Genomic DNA, 26,152 nt, shown 5'->3' with positions numbered 1-26,152 from the left:
GGAAGGCTACAGTGCGACAGAGACTGCCCTGAGCTGGCAACTCACTGGGGGAAAAGAGGGAGGGAGCACTTGTGAAGTAAAAGGCAGGTGGGGCAGAGAACTGTTCAGAGAAGGGCTGAGCTTCAGCTTGAGCAAGCTGAAAAATGTCATTGGGGGTCATCCCAGACTGATTTCATTTCAGAAGTTACTGAACAAGTTTGTTATTGGGGGGTGTCATATTTTCCCCTGGAGGTGCACGCTCTGCAAACTTGAGCTGCACTGCCGAGCTGCTCAAGCACGTCTCTGCTGCAGGTCACGGCGTTTCTTCTTTGGCTTCTCGTGGCCCCGGGGCTGAGCCACAGCAGAGCCCTGGCGGAGCCCAGAGCAGCCTCAGCATCCACAGAGCCGGGCTGCAAGGAGAGAAAGCAGAAAGCGCCCGTCAGCTGAAGGCTCCCGTCCCCCTTGTCCCAGCCGCCCGCGGTGCCCAGGCCGTGCTGGCCGTGCTCAGAGCGCTGCCCAAAGCTGCCCAGCATTGCTGCCTCTGGCAGGAGAGCAGGAGGGCAGGACACGTGCCCAGCCTGCAGCCGGCCGTGGCACAGCCACCTCCTCAGCAGCTGCCCAGAGCGGGATGCTGCTGCGCTCGCTGCCGTCTCCCAAAAGCCCTTATCCCAGCCGTGCCAAGAGGACGGGCACCCACCTCACGCCTCCCGCCGCCAGAAGAAAAGCTGCTCCCAAACGCTGTCCTCAGCCTTCTCCAAGGGCACGTCCCACCCACGCCGCAGCTGCTCCCAAGCACTTCCCCATCCAGACCAGACACCACCTAGAACGCTTCCTTTGGAAAAACAAACCATAAATCAATGAAAAGAGATTACAGACAAAAAGGGGAAACAAGGAAAAAGGTAAAAAATCTTCTCTCTGCTGGGGCCTTGAGGAAGGCCCAAGCCCGCCATGCGAGGGAAAAACCCACCCACGGGCCAGGGCAGCCCACGCTTTCTCCCTTCCCCCTGCACTGCCCCCAAAAGTCATGCTGAGCCCAAAGTGAACAAGGGCAGTGGAGCAGCCCAAGCCCTTCCTTGCCTGCAGAGCAAAGCAGCCCATGCACAGCTTCTGGTGTCCAACCTCTGCTCCCACCATGGGGCTTTGTTTGTGTCAGGCTGGCTGCCCCAGCCCCAGCCCCAGCACGGGGCACGGTGGGTGCTGGGGGCTGTTGGCAGGGCCAGGAGCAGACTCCCAGTTCAAAACCAGCCCAGCCCATCCCCCCAGCCCTGCCAAAAAGCAGCTTGGCAGCCGACTGAAGAATTGGTTGCATCCGCCCCAGCAAAGGGGGGAACCTTTGCTTCCCGGCCAGGCTGTGCAATGCACAAGTCTGGGAGCATCCCCCTGCGTGTGGACTCATCTGCAAATTCGCTGTGGAGCCTGGCTTTGGAGAAGGTGCCACAATTGAAGTCCATTATCTTCAGCTTGCCAGGTGGAGGAAGAGCTTGTTATCCTTGATGTCACCCTCCATGTCTCCAGCAGCAGCAGCCGCACCTGGCACAGCTTCTCCAGGGCCTCCTTCTTCCCTGGGGCTGGAGCAGGCTGTCAGTGCTCTGCCCAGGGCCCCGGCTGTCGCTGAAGCAGGACAAGCAAAAGCAGCTGGCATGGGGGCCACCAGTGCTGGGAAGAGCAGCTCAGCTCCAGCAGCAGGGCTGCGCGTGCCCAGCTGAGGAGCCCTGCGCAGCGATTCAGGCAGGACAAAAACTCTGCCTTTCTTTGCTGCTTCTTGCCAAGGCACGTGTGCAGCTGGAACTTACCGGCTCCCTGGCTCAAAGCGTGCGTGTGGCTCTCTCCCTTCTCCTATGGCACGTGAATATCCTGCATCCAAGGATCACAGGACAGGTCTTCTAATGAGGGCCTTTCCGAGGAGAGCACGGATAAACACCGTCGGATGAGATCCTGGCACTCTGCGCAGAGAAAGCAGAAAGCACCAGTCAGTTGCAGAAGGCTCCTGTCCGCTTTGCCCCACTCTTGCCATGGCCAGGCCGTGCTGCGTGTGCTCAGGGCTGTGCCTAAACTTTGCCATCAATTTCTTTTGGAGGAGAGCAGGACATTGCCACCTCCTCAGCAGCTGCCAGTGTGGGATGCTCCTGAGCCTGCTGCTGTCTCCCAGCACTGCTATTCCCCCGTGCTGCAGAGATGAGTATCCACCTGGAGAGAGCTGTCGTGGGAGCGAGAGCCGGCCCCAGGTGCTGTTCCAGCCCCTCCTGAAAGGGTGCTCCCCGCAGACCATCTGGTGCAGCACGATGCCCAGGGACCAGATGGTCGCTGCCTCGCCGTGGTACCAGATGAGGTGCGTCCATTCCGGGGGGCTGTAGGACGGTGTTCCTATGGAATAGAGATGGAGTTCTTCAGGGGGACGCTGCCTGCTCCAGAGCCTCGCCCCAGCATCCCTGGGCATGCGGGGGCCGCACCAGCGGCACGCGGCGTGACCCGCTGCCCTCTCGCCAGCACCTGGGACTTGTGTACAAACTGGGGGTTGGAAAAGAAGCCGCTGGTGTCGCAAGAGGGCAGCGGAAGCCCTGGCAAGGCCCGAGCATTCCATGCAAAGGAAAAACCCACTTGGTGCTGGGGAAAAACCACGCTTTCATCCTCCCTGCCTGCACTGCCCCAGAAACCATTCTTAAGCCAAGGCAAGCACGGGCAGCAGAGCAGTCCGAGCCCTGTCTCGCCTGCACACCAAACGGGCTGGAGCACAGGTTCTGGCCCCCCCTCTCTGCTACCCCCACCCACGGGTGTTTCTGTGGCGCTGGCTGCCCCAGCCCCAGCGCCAGTCCTGGGCAGAGGGGCTGGCAAAGGCTGCCAGCAGGGCTGGAAGATGGCCCCTCAGCCAGCGCCGCTCAAAAGCAGCAAGGCTGAAGACTCCAGCTGCCATGACCAGCAGCAAAAGGGAGAATCCCCCCTGCCACAGCCGGCTTGGGCTGTGAGATGTTGGGCCGTGAGATGTTGGGCTGTGAGATGCCTCTACCAGGAGCCTCCCCCTGCGTGGGCTCACCTGCAAAGCTGGTGTAGGCTGCGGCTTGCAGGTAGGTGCCACAGCCAAAGTCAATGAGTTTGGCCTGCCCGGTGGCCAGGTCAACCAGGATGTTCTCCGGTTTGATGTCCCGGTGCAGGACCCCGCAGCTGGTGCAGTGCCGCACGGCCTCCAGGACCTGGCGGAACAGCTCCCGTGCCACCTCCTCGGACAGGAAGCCCCGCGCTCGAATGAAATGAAGCAGGTCCTGAGAGTGCTCCGGCCGCTCCATCACCAGCACCACGTTGTTGGGGAGCTCGAGCCACTCGAGGAGCTGCACCACACCAGGGAAGCCGGTGGACACCTTGTCCAGCAGCACGACCTCGAGTGGTGCGCTGGTGCCGTCGGGCTGCGGGAGGAGCACGATGCCGTCAGTGGGGCTGATGCCGTGCCAGGGCTCGGGAAGCCCTCGCCCAGCCCGGGATGCTCTGCGCCCTCCGCTGCCCCCACGCCCGCTCTCCCCCGAGGCGTCCTGGCGGCTTCCACCCTGCCGGGCCTCGGCTCATCCCCGCCCATCGCGCCCCGGCTTCTCCCGGAGCCCCTCGCTCACTCACCAGCTGGCCCCAATGGCGGATGCGGTTCCGTAGCACACGTTTGATGGCCACCTACAAGGCAAGGGGAGCAGCGGGCTGAGCTCACCGCCCGCCCTGCCGAGCCCCATGCTCCTTCTCCTCCTCCTTTGCCCCCCGCCTCCCGCGCCCGCCGCCGGCCCCGCCACTCACCGGGGCGCCGTCCGAGAGCCGCGTCGCCGCCAAGATGCTGCCGAAGCCGCCGCGCCCCAGCAGCGAACCCAGCCGGTACCGCTCCTTCAGGCCCTGCTACGCCTTCCCTGCCGGCGAGATGCGGCCTTCAGCGCTCGGCCCGCGGCCAGGAACGGCCCCCGAGCGCCACTCAACCGCCCCGGGCCGGCCATCCCCACATGTTGGCTCTTTTGAAGTGGACACCGGCGGCTCGGGGCCGGCGGCTGCGCTCAAGAGCGGCGGAGTTCGGGCCGGGGAAGATGCTGCGGAGGCGGCGGGAGCGGCCGTGCCGCCTGTGTCCCCGGCGGGCCCCGGCAGGAGCCGAGGCCGGGACCGGGGCCGGGGTCGGGTGGGGTCGGGGTCGGGCCAGCCGGAGCCAGGGGCTGGCGATGGTGCCCAGGAGCCAGGCACTGATGCCCGCCCAGCAGCGCCACAGCCAGGACGGCGAGAGCCGGGCGGAGGCAGGACCGCGGCAGGATGCCCGGGGGCGGGGAGGGGGCAGCCCCGCCCAGGGCTGGGGGCGGGCCGGGGGCATGGCCCGGCCGGGCGTGGGGAGAGGGAGGCTGCGGGAGGGGGGGTTGGGGAACGAAAGGGAGAGCGGGAGAGGGTGCGAGACCCTGGGAGAGGGAGAGGAGGAGCAGGAGAAGGGACGCAGAGGGTTCGTGGACTCGCTGCTCTTCTGCTGCTCTTGTGCTGCTGCCGTTGCTGCCGCTGCTGCCGCTGCTGCCGCTGCCGCTGAAGCGCTGGGAGCGTTTGTCCGCGTGTCCGTGTGTCTGGTGCCCGTGTGTCCGTTGCCCCCCGCGCGCCCCACGGCCGAGCGCGCCGCTCCGCTCCGGGGCCGAGGCGGAGTCCCGGAGCATCTCTTCCTCCCGCAGCCACACCAAACCCGCTCGGCCATTGGGAGCATTTTTGCACACGTTTCCCTTTGAAGGGCTCCTCTCTACCCCCATTTCCAAGGAGTCTCCCTGGGGTTTTGGCACCTGCAGCGACAGGGCAGCGATTGGGCTTCAAACTGCAAGAAAGACATGGAGGGGCTGGAGCACGTCCAGAGATGGGAATGGAGCTGGGGAAGGGTCTGGAGGACTTCTGAGGGGCAGCTGAGGGATCTGAGGGGGCTGAGCCTGGAGGAAAGGAGGCTCAGGGGGGACCTGGCTCTCTCCAAGTCCCTGACAGGAGGGGGCAGCCAGGAGGGCTGGGGCTCTGCTCCCAAGGGAAAGGACGAGAGGAAATGGCCTCGGGGGAACCTTTGGGGTGGATGGTGGGGAAATTCTCATCCTCCGTGTCTCGACAGAGGGGGAGGGGGGGAGGGGTGGGGCACGACCTGGGGACACGGGGGTGGTGACGCTGGGCTGGGGACACGGGAAAGGGCACGGGAAGCCAAAGCCCCGCTGAGCGCTGGCGCTGGGCTGGCACGGGGTGAGCCGGCAGCAGGGCCCCACAGCCCTGAGGGACTCGCCCTGACGCCCGGGGAGTATTGATCCTGGTCTCTAAAAAATGAGACTCAATAAAATATCATTAAAAGATGCCTCCTTCTCCTTCTCCTCCTCCCCCATCCCTTCTCCTGCTCCCCCCGGGCCCAGCGCCCACCCTTGGCCCCCCGTTTTCCCAGCGCGGTCGCATCCGGCGGGAGGAGCCGGGATGGAGCCGGGACAGGTCGGGCTGGGGCAGGGCGCCCCCACGCGCCCCCTCCCCAAATTCCCCTGGCGGGGGGCGCTGGGGGCGAGGGGGGCGCAGGTGGGGTCCGGGTGGGGAGCGCTGGGCGCTGCGGGTCTGCCTGGCAACTGGTGAGTCACCAGCGCCGCGCGCTCTGATTGCCTGAAGGTTGTTCAGCGCCTTCTCTGATTATCTGATACTCGCGGGCAATTTTGGTTGGTCCTTGGGGGCTGTGGGGCGGCTTGGGGGGGGTCTCTGCGCCTTTGGGGTTCGCTGGGTGCCGATTTGGGGTTGAGGTGCCTCCCAAGGACCCCCCGGGGGGGCGACACAGGGGTGACACACGGGGGTCCCCATTCCCGATCCATCCTGGGGCCGGTTCTGCCCCCTCCACTCTCGGTCCCCCCGCGGGATCCCCCAAAGTCCCTTCCCACTGTTCCCCAATAAACGGGACCGGGGCGAACTGGGAAGCCTTCCTGGGAACACTGGGAGCAGCCGGGCAGGGGCAGAGTGACAGCGGGGCTGGGGGGGACACACGACCCCCCAAAATCAGCGCGGGGACGGAGCGGGGGGTCCCGGCCGGGCCCGAGGCCACGGGGAGGGGCTGCGGCCGCCGGCGGCTCAGGAGCTCTGTGGGCAGAGCAAAGGGGGTGACACCGGGCAGGGGGGCCCCGGGGGAGCACAGAGCTCCGGGGGAGGGGGGGCACGACCCCCGGGCCCCTCCCGTCACCTGCTTGCACAGGTAGAAGCCGAGCCCCAGCGCCAGGAAGACGAAGCCCAACACGAAGCCCCCGATCCCTGTCAGCATCTTGGGGGATGGAGGAGCAGCTTTGGGGGGCAGGCAGCAGAAGGATCTGGGAAACGGCGGTGGCTGCCGGGAAGGGACCGGAATGGACTGGGACAGAATGGGATGGACTAGGACAGAATGGGACAGGAGGATACACTGGGACCAGGACCGGGACTGGGCAGGACCAGATTTGGAGCACCAGGGATTATACTGGGATATATTGGGACCACACTGAGGGCTACTGGGAACATGCTGAGGGCCAATGGGTGCTGCTGGGATATACTGGGAGTGATTTGCATCATACTGGGAATGACTGCGATTGTACTGGGAGTGACTGGAACCACAGTGGTGGTGAAAGGGCGCAATTGGAAAAATGCAGTCGCTCTGCTCGGGGGTCCCCGCGGTGCCCCAGGGAGGCCCCGAGGCCGCAGCGCGGTTCCCTCCGGCCCCTTGGAGCGTTTGGAATCTCCAACTCTCAGCAATCGCTGTCCGTGGCATTCAATCCCCCCTGCAGGGTTTTCCCCCAGACCGGCTTTCTTTCCAGAGGGTTTTGTGGTTTCGCTTCGAGCCGGGGCCTGAGGGCACCGGAGCGGCCGCGGGTGCCGGGGCAGGAAGGGCTGAGGGACAGCACCGCCCCACAAACCTCCGGGAGGGGGACAAGGGCTGGAGGGGGCAAAGAGAGAATAAACACGAGATTTTAGAAAAAGAAAGAAAAAAAAAGCGTACCTCTAAGGAAATTCGGCTTGTCTTGCAGCTTGCGGGACACGTCTCAGTGTGCAGGTCACGTTGGCATGCACCAATTATTACCGCAGGCCTAGGCCCTAGAGTATATCACCGTGTCCTGCAGCCATAGGGAGGAGGAGGAGAGAAGATCCAGCAGGCAGGAATTGTGCAGCAAGATTGATTTATTTAATTATTTTACAAACTCTCTTATAGACTTTTTTCTTCATAGTCTAATTGGAAAAACGATCAGCCACCCCTTGTGGTGATAGGCTAAATCCTAAAACATCCATTGTCAAAATATTTTTCTACTATACTATTAACAAAAGTTTTCAAGGTTGCAGGTAGCTTGGTTGTTTACATACCCTGCTACCTCTTCTGTGAGAGAGAAAAGTCTCTCACGGACTTAGAAAATAGCAAGAAAAATCCTTGCTAGCAGCATTTTTGTATCTACAATGAGTGAGTGGGGTGTGGATCACATCACTGGCATCCCTCACTCGCTCACAGGCCAAGCCATTGTAGAGAGGAAACATCAAACACTAAAAATAATGCTAGAACAACAAAAAGGTGGCAATGAGATTGCTGCCCCCATCACAAGACTGTCCAAAGCGTTGTTCACTTTGAACTTTTTAAACTGCTCCTATGAGGAACCTGATCTTCCCATAATGAGACACTTCACAAACTCTGCCAAACATAAACTGACTGAGAGACCTGAGGTCCTAATAAAAGACCCTGACACTTTACAAATACGTGGCCTGTACCCCCTAGTCACCTGGGGTAAAGGCTACGAGTGTGTTTCCACCCCAGAGGGTCCAAGACGGATCCCTGGGAAGTGGATCAAACCCTTTTTGAGACCACCTGCGGATGCCAAACAAAGGAAAGAAGCTGCCACAGCCTGGAAAAGAAGAAAAATCAAGCCACCTGGAAAAAAGACTCCTCCTCCAGGCCTGAAAAACAAACCCTCCATCTCCCAGTCTCCTTAAAATGTGTCTCCCTTCCCAAAATGACCCCTCATTTTGTTTTGAAAGAGGGGCAGTCCAAAGGAGCCATTGTTATTTAAGTTGATTGTATTTGTATTAATTTTATTTGTGTTATACTGTTCCTAAAGTTACCTCCCTTGACAGCGTGATGACATCCTACCTGCTGCTGTCCCACCTGCTGCTGCAGCTCCTCCTCTGCACTGGGAGCTCCAGCAGACGGATTCCTTCCATTATCAAGGACATTGTATGGGGTTTCTTTATGGAGTTGTTAATTTTACTAGCCTTTCCCAATTTTAAGTGTTTTGTTTTGAAATCCCTTAAGCCTTCCCCCTCATTTCAAAGTAATAAAGAAGGGGGAGATGTTGGTGTGACCCAGCCCACTGCAGGGCTGGGGCTGCGTAATGCCAATCAATCCCAGCCCCTCCCCTGGATCGAGTTCCCTGAAGAGGCCGACTCAGAGGTCGATGGGCGGCTCAGAAGCCTAAGCCGCACCCCCTGGGCGGTGCCCGGGTACAAGCCACCTCCCCCAGTTCAGGAAAATTCTCGGTTACTCAGTCGTTCATTGGTTCTGTTATAACTCCCGCCTCTCGGTTTCCCCCCGCAGTGGTTCTTGTTCCATTGTATCCTCCCCCTGGCTTGTAACTCATTGGTTGTTTTCCCCTTTCACCGGGGTTTTCAAATTCCCTATAAAACTGAGGGAAAAGCCTCAGTAGCCGACCCCACCAATCCCATCACATACCAACACATCGGATTCCAGCCTTCCGAGCTCCTTTGGGTTGCGAAACTTGTAACAATAAACCTGTTAGAAGTTAAACCTGAACAGCCTCTCTCTTCCTTTGTCTCCAAGCTAACGTGAGCAGATCCCATCGGCTCCTGCCATGTTCCCTCTGCCGAGAAGCCAGCTAGCTAGCCCAGCCAGCAGCTCTTTTCCTGATCCCAAAGTCGATTCTGCGACGCACAGAAGTAACGCAGCTGGACTGTCTCTGACCTGGGGCACGCCAGAGCTCATGCTTCGGGCACCAAACGCCGTGTTAAGCCTGACTGGGAAAGAGTGGCAAAAGCATCCGATTGTGACTGGCCCAGAGGCCCCGTGTATTCTGGGCATAGACTTCTTCTGGAATGGCTATTACAAAGACCTGAAAGGACTCAGGTGGGCATTTGGGATTGCTGCTGTGGAGGCAGAGGGCATTAGGAAATTGAACACCCTGCCTGGACTATCAGAAAATCCTTCTGCAGTTGGGCTCCTGAAAGTGGAAGAGCAACGAGTGCCAATTGCCACCTCAACAGTGCACCATCGGCAGTATCGGACAAATCGAGATGCTGTGATCCCCATCCACAAGATGATCCGTGAGCTGGAGAGCCAAGGGGTGGTCAGCAAGACCCACTCACCCTTCAACAGCCCCATCTGGCCTGTGCACAAGTCTGACGGGGAATGGAGATTGACTGTGGACTATCGTGCCCTGAATGAAGTGACTCCACCGCTGAGCGCTGCCGTGCCGGACATGTTGGAGCTCCAGTACGAGCTGGAATCTAAAGCAGTGAAGTGGTACGCCACTATTGACATTGCTAATGCATTTTTCTCCATTCCTCTGGCAGCAGAGTGCAGGCCTCAGTTTGCCTTCACCTGGAGAGGCGTGCAGTACACCTGGAACCGACTGCCCCAGGGGTGGAAGCACAGTCCCACCATCTGCCATGGACTGATCCAGGCTGCACTGGAAAAGGGTGAGGCCCCAGAACATCTGCAGTACATTGATGACATCATTGTGTGGGGGAACACGGCATCGGAGGTATTTGAGAAAGGAGAGAAGATCATCTAGATTCTCCTGGAAGCTGGATTCACCATCAAGAAGAGCAAAGTCAAGGGACCTGCCCGAGAGATCCAGCTCCTAGGAGTAAAGTGGCAAAATGGACGACGTCAGATTCCGACTGAGGTCTCAATAAGATCACAGCAATGTCTCCACCGACCAACAAGAAGGAAACACAAGCTTTCCTAGGTGCCATAGGGTTTTGGAGAATGCACATTCCCGAGCACAGCCAGATCATGAGCCCTCTCTACCTGGTTACCTGAAAGAAGAACGATTTCCACTGGGGCCCTGAACAGCAGCAAGCCTTTGCCCAGATCAAACAGGAAATCGCTCACGCCGTAGCCCTTGGCCCAGTCAGGACAGGACCAGAGGTGAAGAACGTGCTCTACTCTGCAGCCAGGAGCAATGGTCTGTCCTGGGAGCCTCTGCAGAAGGTGCCTGGTGAAGACTCGTGGCCAACCACTGGAATTCTGGAGCGAAGCTACAGAGTGTCCGAAACCAACTACAACTTGGGCAGCTTATGAAGGAGTCCAAGCTGCCTCAGAAGTAATCGGCACAGAGGCACAACTCCTCTGGCACCCCGACTACTGGTGCTGGGGTGGATGTTCAACAGGAAAAGGTTCCCTCCACGCATCACGCCACCGACGCTACTTGGAGCAAATGGATTGCCCTCATCACGCAGCGCGCCCGAATTGGAAACCCAAGTCGCCCTGGGATCTTGGAAATAATTACGAACTGGCCGGAAGGTGAGACTTTTGGGTTATCTTCTGAAGAAGAAGAGGAGCAGGTGACACGTGCCGAAGAAGCCCCACCATATAACGAGCTACCAGAGAGTGAAAGACAATACGCCCTCTTCACTGATGGTTCCTGCCGAATTGTAGGCGCTAGCCGGAAATGGAAAGCCGCTGTATGGAGCCCCACACGACAAGTTGCACAGGCTACTGAAGGAGAAGGTGGATCGAGCCAATTTGCTGAGCTCAAAGCTGTCCAATTAGCTCTGGACATAGCTGAAAGAGAGAAGTGGCCAAAGCTCTACCTCTACACTGATTCATGGATGGTAGCCAATGCTCTGTGGGGTTGGCTGGAAAGGTGGAATAAGGCAAACTGGCAGCGCAGAGGAAAACCAATCTGGGCTGCTGAGAGTGGAAAGACATTGCCACTCGGGTAGAGAAGCTATCCGTGAAGGTCTCATGTAGATGCTCACATCCCCAAGAGCCGGGCTAATGAAGAACATCGTAACAACAAACAGGTAGATCAGGCTGCGAAAATAGAGGTGTCCCAGATAGACTTGGATTGGCAACATAAAGGAGAGTTCCCTAGCTCGATGGGCCCATGATGCCTCAGGCATCAGGGCAGAGATGCCACCTATAAGTGGGCACGAGACCGAGGGGTGGATCTAACCATGGACAGTATCTCCCAGGTTATCCATGATTGTGAGACATGCGCTGCGATCAAGCAGGCCAAGCGGGTGAAGCCTCTGTGGTATGGTGGGCGATGGTCCAAATACAAGTATGGGGAGGCCTGGCAGATTGATTACATCACACTGCCTCAAACCCGCCAAGGCAAGCGCTATGTGCTCACAATGGTAGAAGCCACCACTGGATGGCTGGAGACCTACCCTGTGCCTCACGCTACTGCCCGGAACACCATCCTGGGCCTGGAAAAGCAAGTCCTTTGGAGGCATGGCACCCCTGAGAGAATCGAGTCTGACAATGGGACTCATTTCAAGAACAGCCTTATAAACACCTGGGCTAGAGAACATGGCATTGAGTGGGTGTACCACATCCCTTACCATGCACCAGCAGCTGGGAAGGTTGAGCGGTGTAATGGACTGCTTAAAACCACCTTGAAGGCACTGGGTGGGGGGACTTTCAAAAACTGGGAGGTGCATTTAGCAAGAGCCACCTGGTTAGTTAACACCGAGGCTCCACCAGCCGAGCAGGCCCTGCCCAATCTGAACCCCTACAAACAACAGACGGGGATAAGGTTCCAGTGGTGCACATGAGAGGTATGCTTGGAAAAACTGTTTGGGTAAAGTCTGCCTTGAGCAAAGACAAACCCATCCGTGGGGTTGTTTTTGCTCAGGGACCAGGTTGCACCTGGTGGGTGATGCAAAAGGATGGAGAGACCCGATGCTACCTCAAGGGGACCTTGTTTTAGGGTGAACTACCCATGGCTCTGTACTTGTATCAGTATCAGCATGTATATGTATATAATTTGGGTATGCATGATTTATATGGTTAAAAGGGTTCAGTTTCATGTAACATGTTAGTATGGGAAAAATTTGGGGTGCATAATGTTGGGGTTTTAGGAGTTCTCCTCCTATTTTCTTTTTCGCTTAAAGGAATTTTCCCCATAGATGTTGCCACGGGGACAAATTACTGGGGGCTTAAGGAAAAAAAGGGATGTGGCCACGAAAGGAGGGCTGCAACTCTTTCACCTAGGTTTGTGGGCAGTCAGTTCCTGGCGTTTGGACGACGGAGAGAGGCTGCTCCTTCAGCTGCTTTCCTTCTACCAGAGAGACTCTGGGATCCCAAGCCTGCCTTCCCTCCCCAGCTGGGAGCCAGGCAGCGGCCACCCTGCCCCTGCCGTTGCTTCAAGCCTTCACTACTCTGTAGGTCCACTCGCCCTGACTGCCCAGACCTCCATGAGTTCCTACCGCAGCTTCGGAGTTCGATACATCTCGTCTGCCACCTGGGATTTGTGCTCATCCCTGCCATTCCAGCCTGCTGTTCCCGAGGGTCCAGCCAGACACCAGGATCGGCTGCCCAGGGGTTTTTGAAGCCTTTGTTCCATCCCTTCCCAGGATCCCAGGCCCCCAGTGCCGCGTGCTCCCTGAGCTCGCTCAGGAGTGCCCCCTGAAGCTGCGGGGGAACCATCGCACCTGCCCTGCTCACCGGGAGCCCCTGCCGGCTACGAGTGGAACTGCACCCGAGGGGAAAGGGCCTGACAGCCGAGAAGGCTGGCACTGGGTTTGTGATTGTTTGCTGTTACTGCCATAGTTATTGCTGTTTGTTTGCCTTGTTATACACATATAGATATATAATAGTAAAGAACCGTTATTCCTGTTCCTCATATCTTTGCCTGAAAGCTCCTTAATTTCCAAATTATAATAATTCAGAGGGAAGGGGGTTGCAATTTTTTTCTTCCATTTCAGGAGAGACTCCTGCCTTCCTTGGCAGACACCTGTCTTTCAAACCAAGACACTGGGAGCAACTGGGACCACAGTGGGGGCAAATACAATCATACAGGGAGTGACTGAGTTCATACTGGAAGTGACTGGAGCCACACTGGATTCTTACTGAGAGTGAAATGAACCATACTGGGTGTGACTGGGAGCCACTGGGACCATGCTGCAGGCAACTGGGATCTTATTGGGAGCAACTGGGACCATACTGAAAACACAGTGGGAGTGACTCTAAGCGACTGGGATGATGCTGGGAGTGATCATGCCGGGATCATACTGGGGGTGACTGGGAACCACCGCTGAGGCGGCGGCAGAGCTCAGAGGCGGCCCCAGCGCAGGTGGGAGCCACGCTCGGTTCTGGCGATGCTCGGAGCTGGCTGCGAGCAAAGGGGGCGCCAGGGGGCTGTGGCGGGTTCGTTGTGGCCGTGTGGGCGCCGTTTCGCCCTGGTGTGAGGACGCTGCAGGAGCAGCTGCCCGCAGTCTCCTTCCCGCTGCTGCCTCGGCAGGAGCCGGTGCCGGAGCAGCGCTGGCTTGTCCTGGTTTGTGGCTGCCCGTCGTCACAGGACTGTTTCTTGGAAGGTTCAGACTTCCTGATCTGCCCTCCAATATGCACACACCCGTTTTGTTTGTTTTAGTAAAACAAAACAATATTAATAACTCCATTGAGTCTTTGTTCTTCTTCTCTAAGTTCAGGAATTTAACACGGCCTTGGCAATCAGTAACATTTTCTGGAAGTGATAGTTTCTTTCATTCCTTCCTACCTACAGCTCCCTGGCCCTATCTAAAGCAGATTCACGGGGACTGTTTAAGTCACATTCACCTTATCCTTTTCCCCCGTCACTGCAGGAGCCCCTCCCCTGCTTGCGCTCGCAGGTGCCACTGAATGCGTGTCCCGGGATTGCATCTCCCCGCCCGCAGCCTCCAGCGCCCGCCCTGTCCCGGGCTGGGTCTGGGCTGGCGGTAGCGAGCCCGACAGAAACCAACGCCCACGGTGCCACTGGCGCCGAGGCTCAGAGCCGTGCAAGGGACACTTTGGTTTGCAGGGGCGGAAGGGCCTGGGCTCCTCCCCTGCCCCGTTTGACTTGGTTTAGGATTCAATATTTTGGCCGACATGGGAGAGGAAAAAGGTGTGGTTTTTCTCAGCACTGGGCAGGTTTTTGCCTCTCATGGAGCACTTGGGCCTTCCCCGGGCCCCCTCTGGCCTCTTGCAGAACCAGTGGCATTTCCCACCCCACGCGGTTTGTAAATAAGAGTCGGCTGCAGTCGAGAAGGCTCCAGGCGCCTCCTTCCAGGCTGACTCTGCCGATGCTGAGGCTGCTCTGGGCTCTGCCGGGGCTCTGTTGGGGCTCAGCTCTGGGCAAGGCTGGGCCCGCTCTCCCCTCGCATTGCCCCGGGCAGCTGAGTCATAGGGGGATAAGGAAGGGACACGTCAAGGGACTTGAGGTTTAACAGAGTTTTTATTCAAAAAACTGCCATAACTACCAGGCTGTCCTAACCACCATAAGTAACTAGCAGTGCTAACTACCGTAACTAACCACTTGTCCTAACTACTTTAACGAAAAGCTGTCCCCAGGTGCTTCAGGTCCTCCGCTGCTCCCTCAATTGCTTTGCTGCGGTGATCAGAGGGCTCAGGCTGGAGAGAGGCTTGGCTGATGATAAAAATGGGTGCTGCCCAAAGGATGAAAAAGAAAGAAATGAACTGTTACTTTCCCAAGTCAAGTTCCTCACAGGCTCTGTTGCACCAGGACAAAGGGGAATGGTTTGAAACTCAGGAGAGGGAAGCAGCCTCAGATTAGATGTGAGACAGAATTTTTTTATCAGAATAGGGGGGAAACACTGGCAGAGGGTGCCCAGAGATGTGGGAGGTGCCTCCTCCCTGGAAACATCCAGGCTCAGGTCAGGCAGGGCTCTGAGCCACCTGATCTGCTTGAAGATGGCCCTGCTCCTTGCGGGGCACCTGGTCCAGATGACCTGCAAAGGACCCTGCCAAGCCAAGCCAGGCGAGGATTCTGCTGCCTTTGCATGTGAAAAGCAGCGAGACTGGAGACTATTGGAGGGGGGCCCCACGAGAAAACCCCTCCCTCGCGCTGCTCTTTCCCCTGCAGCCGCTTCGCATCCACCTGCAGCAGCTCCTGGGCAGACCAGCGCCGCTCCTCGTCCGCCTCCAGGCTGCACTCCAGGAAGTCCCGCAGCAGAGCCGACAGGCGCCTGGGCTCCTGCAGCTGCGGGGTCCCGTTCTGCCGGATCAGACAGCGAGCCTGCGCGAAAAGCAAACACTTCTGAAAAAGCTCTGCCAGCTTCCTTCACACCCACGAGTGCTCACAGCGACCCCGGTTTCTCAGCCCCAGTCTCTGGGGACAGTTTCCTCCCTGGCAGAGATGCTGCTCAGAGCTCATTTTTCTATGCCAACCAAAAAAGCCAAACACTGCTGCAGCCACAGCCATTCCTACATCCAGATGACTTGCCTTGAGAGCCAATGTCATTGGCTGACTTTGTTAGTTGGAACCTCCATCAGAAATAGCCCATTTTGCTTCTCCAAATACGGACACCAGCTTTACAGGCCATTTGCAAGAGTCTGCTTGTGTTATTTCCAAGGATTCTTACATCAAATGCATCCCTGCTGTGCCACTGACACTCAAGTAAATGCATTCATGATGTTCCATCCCAGAAACTGCCAGGCAAGAAACCTGAGGTTTGGGTTGCTGAAAGCTCAGGCTTGGTGACATGGAGGAAGTAGCTTGGGCTAGGAAAGAAATATGTTAGACTATGGGCATGTTAAACAATCATCTTCATGTTTGAGACAAGTTTCCCAGTGAGAAGAGTCAGGGGGAGTTCATCTTGCAGAACCTCTTTCAGAAACTCCTTCAGAAAACTTGTTGTGTTTGGGTGTGGGTTTTGGGCTTGGTCTGGGGTTTTCTGCAAGAGAAGATTAGAGCTGATGCTCTGGCTTCATGTTTTCAGGTCATCCTCACAGACAGAAGAGCTGCAACACCTTAAAACCCAAAGCAAATTCTGGAGACTGCAGAATATTGGTCTGTGCTCAGGCTCGAATCCTCTGGGAATTCCCTTCCCGATGGGCAGAGCCCTCCGGCTGCTCCTCCCAGGGCGGGTCCCTCTGTGCTCACAGGCCTCTGCAAACTCTGGGAAATTTGCCTCTTACCATGGCCGCCGTGTGCTCGAAGTAAGGAGGTTCTCCTTCCACCATCTCGATGGTCACAATGCCCAAGGACCAGATGTCCACCTTGGGGCCATAAGGAGAACTGGTCACAACCTCTGGGGCCATCCAGTGAGCAGTGCCCACCATGGAGCTGCGCTGCTCCTGCTCGGGGCTCAGCTGAGCGCAGAGGCCAAAATCAGCTGAGGACAGAAACAAACACTGTCAAAGGCAGCTGGAATGAGGAAACCAAGCACAAAGATTGCCCACTCTCAGTCTGGAATGCAGTGCTGAATCCAGCTGGAAAAGTCCTCAGGGCTGTAGCCAAGGCAAGATGGAAGTGGACCCTTAAAGGAACCCTCAGCTTTCATGCAGTGGCTTTTAGTGATTCCCTTGAAGCTTCAGATTCCAACTCCCGCCCCTCTGCAAGGGCCATACCCAGAGCAAAGCCACTGCTGACACCCTGCTCCTCTCCTGAGCTCTCTGCATGGGGCAGCCGCTCTCAGCTGGCAGCAGGGGCCGGGCACCGCCACCAGCAGCACTTGTGGGGCTCTGGCCGTCACTGGGAAGCAGCCCCACACCCGCAGCCCGGGAGCGCCGTGCCTGACCAGGAACACCCACCCAGCTTGACAGAGCCGTCCGTTGCCAGAAGGATGTTGGAGCTCTTCAGATCTCTGTGGATCACCCGGTTCGAGTGGAGGAAATCCAGGCCCTGCAGACACTGAGAGAGAACAAGAAACACGAGGGTGGAAATCGATGGCTGGAATACACAATCACACAAGAAAGGACAGTTTAGAATTCTGCCAGCAGCAGCTTTGCTGTGACAGGCCAGGAGTGCAGTGCACACAAGCTCCAGGCAAATGGTTCAAGGCAAAGCTGAGAACAGCAAATCAAATCAAAAAAGACAGAGAGTCCCACAACAGCAGGAAAGAGGACAAGAGCAGAGTGGAAGTGCAGGGACACTGGCAGGCCGTTCACTTCAGAGGCTCTTTCTTCTCTAGCTCATAAAAACAACACAGAAACAAAGCTCTGAGCATGGAGCCACTCCTGTTCTCAGGCCCTGCTTGGAAGGAGCATTGTGTCCAAGCCATGGCAAGCACGAGCAGGATCCCTCACCTCCCGACTGACAGCTGCCATCTCTCCTTCAGCCATGCGTGTCTGTCTGACAATGTCCTGCAAAGTTCCTCCATCCATGTATTCCATCACCAGCCAGAGATCTTCATCAACAAGGAAGCTGGAAGAGGCAAACAATGGCATGGAGATGAACGTGCACTGCTCAATTCCCCGATGGAAAAGCCTCGAGTGGAGTTTTGTTTCCAGGTCACTTGTAAATGAGGACAGAATCCGATGCAGAGACATTCCTGCCAGGCTGCACAGTCCTTGGGATCTGCACAGTCTAAAGGAGAAGGAGACGCCTGTGGGAAAGGAGAGGCCTTAGATGGCAAGCAAGTGAAAAATGCAGTTTAGCAACAGCCCAGATCAATGTGGAACCACAACACTTGCCCCCAGCTGGTTCAGCATCTGAACTCAGCAGTTCCACCGTTCCCTCCAGAACAAGGCAACACAACTTCCAGACTTATCCAGGGCAGGAGGCCGTGCAGCACTTAGGACAAAAGTGGTCAAGTGTTTGGAAAACCTTGCAGAAAGTCCCTTCAGAAACAGGCAAGGCCATTGCAAAATGGGCACCTGAGGCGTTTCTGGAAACAAGAACCTGGTCTTCCTGGCATCTGCAGCAATGGAAAAGAGTTGGGAAGGAGAAGCCAAGGGAAATAATTTCTGACAGGGTTTATCAGCTCTTGTCGTAAGACCCAGGAAATGGGGTCAGCTTGAAGGAAAAACCAAACCAAAGCAACAAAAGCACACGGAGGGAGTGAACTGACAGGCTGTTGTTTTGGGAAGCTACGGCCGGGTGAGGCTTTTTCAAAACAGGCTACAGACTGCGGATGCCAGGAGAGATTAACGCAGGGCCCGTGCACGGGATAAGAGCTGAAGCACTCACCTGTCCAAAGAGCTGACAATGTTGGGGTTCTTCTTGTCCTTCAGGACCAGGATCTCATTCACAGCTCGTTCCCCGTTCTGCCCTCTGAGACTCATTTTCTTTATGGCCACCTGAAAGGACATTGCAGCCCTTGAACTGGAGGAGTCTGGGGCAGGAGGCCGCAGCAAACACGGAGCGAGTCTTTGTGGAGCGACGGAGCCGGGCTGTGCCAAACTGCCTTGGGATGGGACACCCGGGCTCAGCAAGTGACATTCCCACAGCCCATTTCTCTGCTCGCTGCGGGGCCGCTTACAGGACACAGGGCCAGAGACATTTGGCCTTGGAAGCTCTGCAGAAATGGTCCCTCAGCTCTCAGCCTCAAAGCTCTCACAACATTCTCTGCACCTGCAGTCTTCTCAAACGGCCTTAGTTTACCACCACGCTCATTATCATTCAAACACATTTTGCAAGCAGCAAGTAATTCTGGTTCTGTGAAAACAGAGCAAAACAGCCGGGAACCCTTTAGCAATCCTGTGGGATTTGGTCATGATTTCAAATGCAACTGCTCTGTTTGGGATTGCACAACAGAGCAAACACGCACAAACGTTGCTCAGATGATCCCTGTCACGGGCTGTCACTGACACCAGACCCAAACACAGCTGCAGCGTTTAGGGGAGAGCTTTGCTCTGCACATCCATCTTCTCATTCCTCTCCCTCTCTCTGGGGACAGCTGCAGTAGGACTAAAACCCCAAACTGATGCCAAGCAGGATCGCTCCTTAATTAGGTCTTGAGGTATCCTTTGAAGATGAAGCACAGGATGGAAAAACTGCTAAACGGTGTTCCTGTCCGAGGCTGGGATGAAGATAAATTAGGCCTCAGCCTCCACCAGCTGATGCACTGATGTTTTCAGATATGAAGACCAAGCCAGCGTGTCCTGCTCTGACAGACACCGCTGCCCTCCTTGCATTCCTTTGGGCACTTCAGAAGGCTCAAGTCTGTCCCAGCCGTGCTCTGCAGGCTGACACTGCTGTGCCTTCAGAGGAACAGCCTGTGCAGGAAAGCTCTGCTGGCCCCCCAAAGCTGCAGCCACAGCTCCCAGCAGAGGGGAAAGCCCTCGAGAGCTGCCCGACGCGCTGAGCGTGGTGACACTGACCTCTCCTCCAGTGGCCCTGTCGAGTCCTTTAGAAACGGTTCCGAAAGCCCTGGAGACAGAACAGCAGAGAAGAAAGAAGCAGCGCTTTAGGCCCTGGGAGTGAAAGCCAGCCCAGACAGGAGATCTCTGCTGCCTGCAGCCTTTACAAAACACCTGGGTGCATCGACCCTTCAAACAGCAGCGCAGCAGCCACCAGCCCTGTGCCACGCAAGGTGGGCGAGAGAAAACTGAGGCCCAACACGAAGGAAAAGGGCTGGAGCAAATCCCAAATGTCCACGCTGAATTACTTTAGTCCAAAACCTAGGGTGGGAGTGGATGTCTAAAGAACTGGAAAAGAATGTATTTCATCCTTTTCCATTTCCTGCCTACGAGCTGCAGGATCCACAAGGGCCCTGCCATCAGGCAGCTGATGCGTTTTCCCCTCGAGTGCAGCAGCTCTTTGCCTGTTACTGAATGTACGGGGTTTACTACCTGTGCTGAAAAGAGCGCTTATTAGTTCATCTCTGGTTTCTGTTTCTAAACCGTTATGTTGATAATCCTGACCGGTGGATATTTTTGGAAGCAAAATATTTGAAAGGAATCTTCTTGAGAACTGTTTTCTGACAGTCACCAGATGGTGAGCTGCTCTTTCAGGCAATCAAATTCCAGGGACAGAAGATCTTCCAGGTCCTGCTCCTTGCTGCAGGCAGGACACTGCCAGCCTCAGGGGCTTTTGACGGTGCCTTCTGACCACAGTTACCAATTCTGATCAGCACTGACAGACAGCAGGATCGTGCCCCAGTGTCTGAAGCTGTTTGCAGCTTGCCTGGCTTCTCACTTGATCTGCACCAGCAAATACCTGGCCCCTGCTTGTGCAGAAGTAACTGCCGTGCACTTACCCTTGGCCAACCTGCTCCAGTTCCAGGTATTTCTCGGCAGGCTCCCCCACGCTCACGGTGCTCCCTGAAAGAAACCACATGGAAGACGCTCCCTCCCAGATGGAGACCCCGCCTTGCAGCAGGGCCAAAATGCAGCCCCACTCCCTGGGGCCGGGAGCCCCTTGGTCTCAGCTGGGCAAGGACAATAAATGACTCTGTGACATTCAGCTGCAGAGCAAGCCTGGGTGCAGCTGATGCTGAGACACACACGCAGCACCCTGCTCTGGCACACAGCAGCAGAGCAGACGTACTCAGCTGCATCAGGCACCACTCCTCTCTGCCCTCTGGCTGCAGGGCTGTGCTGCTGTCAGAATGTTCAGCCCAGGATCCCGCAGCAGAGGGAGGTTCCCCATCCTCTTCCCAAAATGCAGCGGGTTCCTGATCTTCTTTCCAAGCCATGGGACGTTTGCCGTCCTTTTCCCATGCCGGGAGAACTGCACCCTCCTCTTCCCAAGTCACAGGATGTCCTCTGTCCTCGTCCCACGCTGGGAGATGTCCGTCGTCCTTGTCCCATGCCACTGGAGCCTTGCTGTCCTCGTCCCACACTGGGTGATGTCCAGCATCCTCGCCCCACACCACAGGAGCTTCACTGTTGTATTCCCAAACCGTGGGATATTTGCCCTCATCTCCCGGGACAGAGGGAGGTTCACCATCATCCCCCAGAATGGGGGGAAGTTCACTGCTGTCTTCCTCCTCTTTGGCCTCCTCTTTGGAAGCAGAGGGAGCCCGAGGAGGAGCTGATGCTGCTTTTGTGCCCTGTGGACAGATGGTAGCGTGAGGGACGGGAAGTTCTATCTCAGTTATCTCCTTATTTATCCTCAGCTACACATCCAGCTGCACTAAGCAGAAATGGGATGCGGAGCTGTTCAAACTAGGAATGGGCTAAAGTCGACATTGCCACTTATTGCTGGGCATTCCATATTCCACTGTGGCTAAAGCCAGCAAGCAATCTTCTGCCTGCAAAACCAGACCTGCAGCTCTTCAAAAGCTCTTCAGCAGAGAAGGAGAAAAGTGCCAGGGATCCCTTTGCTGCTGCTGCTGCTGCTGCAAAGACACTGGCAGGAACTTTCCTTCAGCCTCCCAGGCTGGCGCTGGACTGCCACACGCCAAGCTCACAACTCTCTGCACAGTTCTGACCACTAAAGGTTCCTTTCCCACTCACCGAAGGAGGACCTGCTCGGGATCCACGCGTGAGGTGCCCTGCAACGGGACAGGGAACACGAACCAGATGCTGTTAGGAAAAACCTGCCCGTGGTGGGAACTCTCACGGAGCTAGGCAACCCCGAGAGAGCATTTTGCTTCCACAACATCCCTCCAGGAGCCACAGTCCCTTCGCACAGCAAGCAAGAGAACAGCACAGAATCCTGGGCTGTGTCAGCTCTTGGCTGGAGCAGCCAACGAAGGGAGTTCCAGGCTCCGCTGGCACAGACTCTGCGCTTGAGGGAACAGAACCCCCCCGGCTCCATTGCAAATGCTGTGCACGCCCCGCTGGCTGCAGACACCCCCTTTTTCCGCTGCAGCTGCTGGCAGGAGCTCTCCCAAACCAACGGTGTCTTAATGGCAATTTGGTTACAAAGGCAGCTCAGTTCCAGTGGGAGAACAGAAAGCACCCAGCAAGCCCGAAGGCACCGATGCTGCACCCAAGGAAAACCTCGACTTACATGCCAAGTGGGCTAAAAAATAGCCCGAATAAGCCACAGAGTACAGAGTGCAAACTGCAACAACCGCTTGCTGGATCATTTTGGCCGTGCTGCACACGTCGCAGACTGTACCCCTGCAAGCACAGAAGGACACCCGTCAGGGGCTGGGCTGGCTGCTGAGAATGCCTCGGGCAGGAGGATCCTCCGGCAACCAGCGGGCGCCCAGAGCCGCTCTGGACACTGAGGGCTCCGTGCCCCACAGCAACGGGAACACGGCGAGGACGCGGCAGCGTTCCCGTGACATCACAGCAGCAGCTCACGCAAGAACCGCCTGGAAGGTTCTCCTCTGTCACAAAGGAGCACAAAGGATCCTCCCGAGGCACAGCCTGTTGCTCAAAGGATCCAAGAGGAACCCAGAAAATGCAGCAGACAAGGACAGCCCATAGCCAAGCCTGAACACTGAGGAGGAACGAGGACAGGACCAAACCAAAGGAATCACGACCTTTAGTCACTGATGCTGCTGACTAAAACCAGCAAGCATTGTTCCTTCTGGGATCTCTGTTCTAGTTCTAAAAACAAGCAAAGTTCTCCACTCTAAATATACAGAAAGCAGGAACTGGGGAGGAGGCGGGATGAGGAAGGAGGAGAACAGCAGGAGGTGGAGGAGAGAGGAAAAGGAGGAGCAGGAGGAGGAGGAGCAGGAACAGGAATAGAAGGAGAAGCAGGAGGTTCCAGTGCCCGCTGTGTCCGCAGCACTCCCGGCCCCGGGAGCGTCCCCCCACGGCATCCTGCAGGTGGCTGGGGAGGGGGAGCTTGTCCCAAATCTATTAGGGGGTCCCTGAGAGGGTTTTTTTATTGGGGAGTGTTTGGAGCTGGCAGATTCCAGAACCGAGCCCCAAATATCTTTTAGTGTCCTGGGAGGGTTTTTTTGTGTGTGTATGTTTGGATCTTTCAGGACACTAAAGCTGAGCCCCTTGGAGGAATCATCTCTCCTTGTAGGTACAAAAATGCTGTTAGTGAGGATCTTCTTGTTATTTTCTAAGTCCAGGAGAGATTTTCTCTCTCACAGAAGAGGTAGCAGGGAATGTAAACAACCAAGCCACCTGCAACCTTGGAAAGTCTTGTTTATGGTATAGTAGAAAATATTTTGATAATGGATGTTTTAGGATTTTGGCCAATCACCCCCAAGGGGTGGCTGATCCTTTGTCCAATTAGACTATGAAGAAAAAAGTCTATAAAAGTGTTTGTAAAATAATTAAATAAATCAATCTTGCTGCACAATTCCTGCCTACTGGATCTTCTCCTCCTCCTCCTCCCTATGGCTGTGGGACATGGTGATATACCGTAGGAACCAGGCCTGCGGTAATATTTGGTGCTGCCCGACGTGATTCTGCACTCTCTGACGTGTCCTGCTACAGCAAACCAAGCCGAATTGCTCTAGAGGTACGCTGTTCCCCTTCCCCCCCGGGACCGGGAGGTCCAACGGGACTGAGAAATGGTGAACAGTGGCTCACAGAATGACGTTGTTGTACTGGTCTGGAAAGGTGTGTTTAGCATATTGCGCACCTCCATTCCTGAAAACTCAGTTTGGGAATTATTAGACTGGGCTACTTTAAAAGGGATTTCCATGGACAGAGATAGTGCCCTGGACTTTTCATTATGGCAAGAACTTGGATGCACTGTCCGACACGAGCTCCCGACAGGGGAGCCGGCAGCATTAGAATTATACAAAACCTGGCAGTCGTTATTTATTCTGCTGACAGCCTTGACTGTGATAGCAGGGCTGGCTCGCCTATCTCGGTGATGAGTGACGGAGGAATGTCCGAGGGGGGCCCGCTGACTGGGCTTCCGGGGCAAGTGATGGTGGATTCGGAATAACCCCCCCGGCTCCACAGGCAGAGCCTGCGCCGGCTCACCCTGCACAGTCGCAGGACTCCGCAGCCCCCAGGACCCCGCGCCGGCAGAGGCGGGGGGCAGGGCAGAGGCAGGGCGCACAGCCTGCCTTGCCGTTTGGCTGGATGGGGCCACGGCTTATCCAGGCCCAGCAAATCAGCGGTTAGCAACTTGGACCCCAGAGAGCCTCCTAGTTTGGTTCCGTATGCACCTGGATCTAACTTTAGCGGCGTAGCACCGGGTGTGCCCCCCCGGGACTGCCTGGCTATGTCCGCTGCCCTCCCTGGCGCTGGACTGTTCTGCGCAGTCGCAGAACCGAGCCATGGACTTTTTATGCAGCATCTGCCCTTTCTGTCAGACTACGAACCTATCCCGAAGGATGGAGGACTGCTCAGCCTGTTAGAGCGGCGAATGCCCGAGCCCACGCCGCCCGCACCGCCAGCGCCCCCCCCCCCCCCCGCCAGCTGCGGGAGATACGACTCCGAGCCAGAAACGGCGCAGCGGCAGCGAAACCGGAACAGCACTGCCGCGGGAAACCCAGAAGCAGCGGCGGCTGCGAGCGGGCAGCGGCGGCGCTGGGAACGGCCGCAGAGAACGGGCCAGTGGCGGAGCCAGGCGCGTCCGCAGAGCGCGGCCAGAGACGGCGGTGCCGAGCGCCGGGGAGCGCGAAACAGCAGCGGAAGCGGCGACCGCGCCGAACGCGGCTGCTGTGCGAGAGAGAGCGCGGTGCCGGCCGCGGCGCCGGGCGCAGCCATAGCCCCAGACGGTGGCTGCAGCTTCAGTACCGGCTCGGTCGGAACTGGCCGAGACGGCCTCCTATAAAGAAACTGCTGTAAAAACTGCCGCACAGCCAGCTGCAGTCTGTCCTGTCTGTTCTGGCTCTGGCGAACTTAGCCAAAGTGCCCCCCCCCCCGTACATTTCTGTTCCCTCCCAGCACCCCAAAGTTGCCTTTGCCTGATGATTCCTCGTCAGGCAGTGAGGCAGATGAGGTTCTGGCCCCAGGTCGTCAGGCGGCTGTAGCCGCGCGGCAAGAAAAAGGCTGCGCCGGTCTCGCCCCTGGACCTTTCAGGACTGCACGGTAACTGTGCGTCCGACGCATTGTAATCGCTTCCTAGAGTTTCTTAAGGTGCAAGCATTGGGGGAGGGTGACTGGAGGTTATTAGAAATCCTTGGAATGCCAAATAGATCTGAGGATTCTGGGGGTAACCGGGGAGCTGTTACACTCCATCGCAGGCTGTGCCAGAAGTTCAGGATGGTACTGGTTCCCCAAAAGAGATCCAAGCTTTCCCAGTGTATAAGGCTCTCCCAGATTCAGGGAGCATGACAAGCATGAGGTAATTGCTTGGAAAGTTGCCCAGGACCTCCAATCCAAGGTGGCACAATATGGGCTAGGTTCTGCTGAGGTTATGCAAATAATAAGGGTGATAAATACAGACTTGCTTTCTCCATTTGATATCAGACACTTAGGTCAAATTCTATTTCAACCTGTACAATTTACAGTTTTTGAAAAAACCTGGAGAAAGCTGGCTGGCAAGACTGCATTAGCAAATTTGCAGCTCCCTGCTGCTGATCCTAGACAGACAGCAGGAGTGGATGCTTTGATGGGGACTGGTCCCTTCTCTGATCCCAGTCTACAGGGTAACTTGTCCTCTAGCATCCTGCAGCAAGCTCAACAGGTCGGCATGGCTGCCCTGTTGAAAACCATAGAGTTGTCAGCACCCAGAAAGCGATATACTGAAATAGTTCAAGGGAAATCAGAGTCATTCCTCTCTTTTGTAGAGAAAGTCCTGCTTCTCTCGAGAAGCAGGTTGAGGATGACGGGTTAAGACAGTTGTTGTTAAGGCAGTTAGTGAGAGATAACGCAAACGAGGAGTGCAGAAAAATCATAGATGCCTTACCAGGGGATCCTGAGGTAACAGACATGGTCGAAGCCTGCGCTAAGGTGGGATCTGGGAACCAGAAAGGTCTGCTTTGGCTGCGTTCCTGCAGCCTGTTCACATCTTCTGGTCGTGAACCAAAGCAACCAAAACAGGTGAAAAACGGAAGCGGCCTAAGCCGAGCAAAAAGAGAACACACCATCCCCCAGTGCAAGAGGTGTGGCAGGCCAGGGCATTGCACGGGCTACTGTAGATCCCGGACTCATGCCGATGGTCAGCCTTGCGGGAAACTTCCGCCGGGGTGCAAGGAGGGGAATTGCTCTCCGATGCAGTCGCTCCCCCAGAGAGTGGCACAGGTACAGGCACAGGCCTACCCAGCCACCCTAGAGACAGCACCCAGGGATCAGACGCACCCACGGATCAGACGGGTTTGACGTCCACACCGCAGCCGCAGTCGTCTTAGACTCTAGCGGTATTTATAAGGTTCCCTTGGATGCATATGGACCCTTAGCCCAGGGATCCAGTGCGATGCTGGTGGGAAAACCTGACGTTGCCCATCAAGGAATCTTAGTGCACTCAGGAGTTATTGATGCTGACTTTAAAGGTCAGATTTGCGCTATGGTCTCCACGCAAAAACCCCC

At 56.6% G+C, this 26,152-nt stretch overlaps 2 protein-coding genes and 1 long non-coding RNA gene across 11 annotated transcripts; all 3 read right to left on the bottom strand.

Annotated features, from left to right (window-relative positions):
• Positions 1 to 127: 127 nt before the first annotated feature.
• On the bottom strand, positions 128 to 4,666 carry LOC120412202 (serine/threonine-protein kinase pim-1-like). The gene is made up of 7 exons (XM_039572539.1): positions 4,655 to 4,666; positions 3,751 to 3,846; positions 3,011 to 3,377; positions 2,167 to 2,343; positions 1,773 to 1,922; positions 677 to 1,590; positions 128 to 389 (listed from the first exon to the last, which is right to left on the bottom strand). The coding sequence occupies exons 1-5, from the start codon at positions 4,664 to 4,666 to the stop codon at positions 1,816 to 1,818; spliced, it is 759 nt and encodes a 252-aa protein (XP_039428473.1). The 3' UTR covers positions 128 to 389; positions 677 to 1,590; positions 1,773 to 1,815.
• A 1,229-nt stretch (positions 4,667 to 5,895) lies between these two features.
• LOC120412212 lies at positions 5,896 to 6,230 on the bottom strand. Its single transcript, XR_005604779.1, has 2 exons — positions 6,149 to 6,230; positions 5,896 to 6,048 (listed from the first exon to the last, which is right to left on the bottom strand). It is a non-coding gene; the product is annotated as an uncharacterized LOC120412212 (long non-coding RNA).
• Positions 6,231 to 14,335: 8,105 nt separating this feature from the next.
• Positions 14,336 to 22,702, bottom strand: LOC120412206 (serine/threonine-protein kinase PAK 3-like). 9 transcript variants are annotated; one of them, XM_039572552.1, is made up of 8 exons: positions 20,062 to 22,702; positions 19,184 to 19,232; positions 18,051 to 18,160; positions 17,168 to 17,285; positions 16,673 to 16,772; positions 16,058 to 16,254; positions 15,018 to 15,155; positions 14,336 to 14,565 (listed from the first exon to the last, which is right to left on the bottom strand). In XM_039572552.1, exons 1-8 carry the CDS (start codon positions 20,139 to 20,141, stop codon positions 14,476 to 14,478), a joined length of 882 nt encoding a protein of 293 aa, XP_039428486.1. In that variant the 5' UTR covers positions 20,142 to 22,702; the 3' UTR covers positions 14,336 to 14,475. The 9 variants fall into 9 exon arrangements, with proteins under 9 accessions (XP_039428486.1, XP_039428481.1, XP_039428485.1 ...); XM_039572545.1 differs by having other exon boundaries at positions 14,473 to 15,155; positions 17,168 to 17,447; positions 20,062 to 21,874; positions 22,243 to 22,702; XM_039572547.1 differs by lacking the exons at positions 19,184 to 19,232; positions 20,062 to 22,702 and adding an exon at positions 18,343 to 19,177 and having other exon boundaries at positions 17,168 to 17,447.
• Positions 22,703 to 26,152: the final 3,450 nt, after the last annotated feature.

This window comes from Corvus cornix, unplaced genomic scaffold, assembly GCF_000738735.6.
Source record: "Corvus cornix cornix isolate S_Up_H32 unplaced genomic scaffold, ASM73873v5 scaffold3, whole genome shotgun sequence".
Classification (NCBI taxonomy): domain Eukaryota; kingdom Metazoa; phylum Chordata; class Aves; order Passeriformes; family Corvidae; genus Corvus; species Corvus cornix.
The sequence above is the reverse complement of the archived record's forward strand: the minus strand, read 5'-3'. Positions and strand labels throughout refer to the sequence as shown.